Source organism: Arachis duranensis, chromosome 9 (assembly GCF_000817695.3).
Source record: "Arachis duranensis cultivar V14167 chromosome 9, aradu.V14167.gnm2.J7QH, whole genome shotgun sequence".
In the NCBI taxonomy this organism is placed as follows: domain Eukaryota; kingdom Viridiplantae; phylum Streptophyta; class Magnoliopsida; order Fabales; family Fabaceae; genus Arachis; species Arachis duranensis.
In genome coordinates, this window is record NC_029780.3 from 11,005,254 (window position 1) to 11,007,342 (window position 2,089).

The following is a 2,089-nucleotide window of genomic DNA, read 5'->3' on the forward strand; positions in this document are numbered from 1 at the left end:
GTGAGTGGATGGACTGACAGTAGTAGTGATTTCGTTCAGAGTCACAGCATGGAAATATTCGGTCGTCAACCGGTTCTCAGTCGTAATTCAAAATCCTATATAAAGCTCGGTTGGGTTCGAAGTGTCAGAGATGCGGAGCCGTTGGACACTGAAGAGTCCATAAGGAGATACGTGAGATGTCAGATTTTCTGTCTGTTAGGGTCGACTCTATTCACAGATAAGTCGACCGCATATGCCCATGCGAAGTATCTACCATTGCTTCGCGATTTCGAGCGGATCCATACTTATAGTTGGGGTTCAGCATGTCTGGCTCATCTTTACCGAGCACTATGCCGTGCATCACGATATGATACGAAGGAGATGGATGGTCCTCTTAACCTGTTGTTTGTTTGGGCATGGGAGCGAATGCCGTGTATTTCGCCCGTACCGAGGCATATCCTTCCACCTGCTGAGATACCAGTTGCCATGAGGTAAATATTTATGGTTCTTGTCGGACAATATATTCATTATGCATGTTTCAGTTACGGTTACTGACATAGATTTTTTCATTGTATCATGTTTCAGGTGGAGTCATGCGGAGCGGAGTACAGCGTGGTTGGAGAAGACTGTTGTGACATTTAGGGTTGATATAGACTACATGCAGGAGGTAACTATTTATGGTTTTAATGAATGCTAGATCCAAAGATTAATGTTATGGTTCTGACATTCGAATTATCTGTGGCAGTTTGAGTGGCGGCCGTACCGTTCTGACTTCGCTGTCACTATTCATTCCCTCGTACACTGCTGCTCTATCATCCTCCACCTCTAATTCATTTTGAATCCCTTCCGCCTCTACGGTTTCAAACTCAACATACAGCTCAATATGTGGCTGTCGCATCTGCGTCTGCCGGTGAATTTGAAACATATTATGCATAGTCACTTCGTCAGTAATTGGCATGGTATCAAACTGTATTAGACCACCAAAAACTACAACCGGATTCCGGTACAGAATTCTGCTCACTCTCATTAACGTTCCGTTCTCCATGCTTTGGCAGAGACCATTCTGAAGTTCCATAAACGTCATGGTGCATGGAACCACAAACGAAAACGGATTCTGGCTCACAAACCTCACTCCCTCATGAGTATTACGTATTATCTCACCGTCGCAATACACTACCAAGTTTGTAGTACCCTCCATTACACCAAAAACACACTCAAAGAACACTCACACACTTCCTCAGAATGAAAATGAAGCTGTGCACTGCCTTATATAGAGGGTAGCATTCACTACGCCCCCACGTTTTGATTGCCTCAGGCGAATCACGTACTGCCACGTGTCATCACGCCCCCATGTGCCACGTCATCACGCCCCCACGTGATGCACCCCACCACGCCCCCACGTGCTTGCGTGGCCAAATCCTGGTGCGCCACATCATCATCACGCCCCACGTGATGCCAGCGTGGCTAGTTCTTGCTCCGCCACATCATCATCACGCCCCCACGTGATGAGTTAGCACGCCTCTGCGTTTTGCCACCGTGTCTCACTCATCCGGCGCCACGTCATCTCACCTGCCACTCCACGCAGCCACCACGCCCCTGCGTGTTAAAGATAGGTCCACCATCGGGTAAATCACACTATTCCTCCATTACTAAGCAAAACACTAATCTAATTCCCATATAAAAATTATTGAGCCTCATATAATTCACCAAAGATAATCTCTAAAGAAGGCAGCTTAGTCAGCATTATCTTGGACCAAAAAGTAACTAATAACAAGAGAAGACAACTGTACATATAAAAATAGTACACCTTTGATGCATATATGGTGAAGGTATCATTTATCTATTGCTTTCGCATATAGTCATGATGTATTTTATATGGTGTTTAACCAGTCAACCTTTTTTGTACCATTAACTTTTAGTCAATTTCTTGTCGCTCAAAGTCCTACCTTTCTTGTTTTCTGGTACTAATAATAAGTAATAACAAGATATTTTTCCAATAAGGTTAGATTAAGGTCAATGTTTTTAATTTACACCAAAAAGAACTAATTAAGGTCATGTTTATCGTTCAATTGTGTGTTTATTACTTTGATTTTTTTACTTATGCAGTTAT

General features: G+C 43.5%; 1 protein-coding gene across 1 annotated transcript; it reads left to right on the forward strand.

Annotated features, from left to right (window-relative positions):
- Positions 1-48: 48 nt before the first annotated feature.
- Positions 49-676, forward strand: LOC107464592 (serine/threonine-protein phosphatase 7 long form homolog). Its single transcript, XM_016083511.3, has 2 exons — positions 49-470; positions 565-676. The coding sequence occupies exons 1-2, from the start codon at positions 49-51 to the stop codon at positions 674-676; spliced, it is 534 nt and encodes a 177-aa protein (XP_015938997.1).
- Positions 677-2,089: the final 1,413 nt, after the last annotated feature.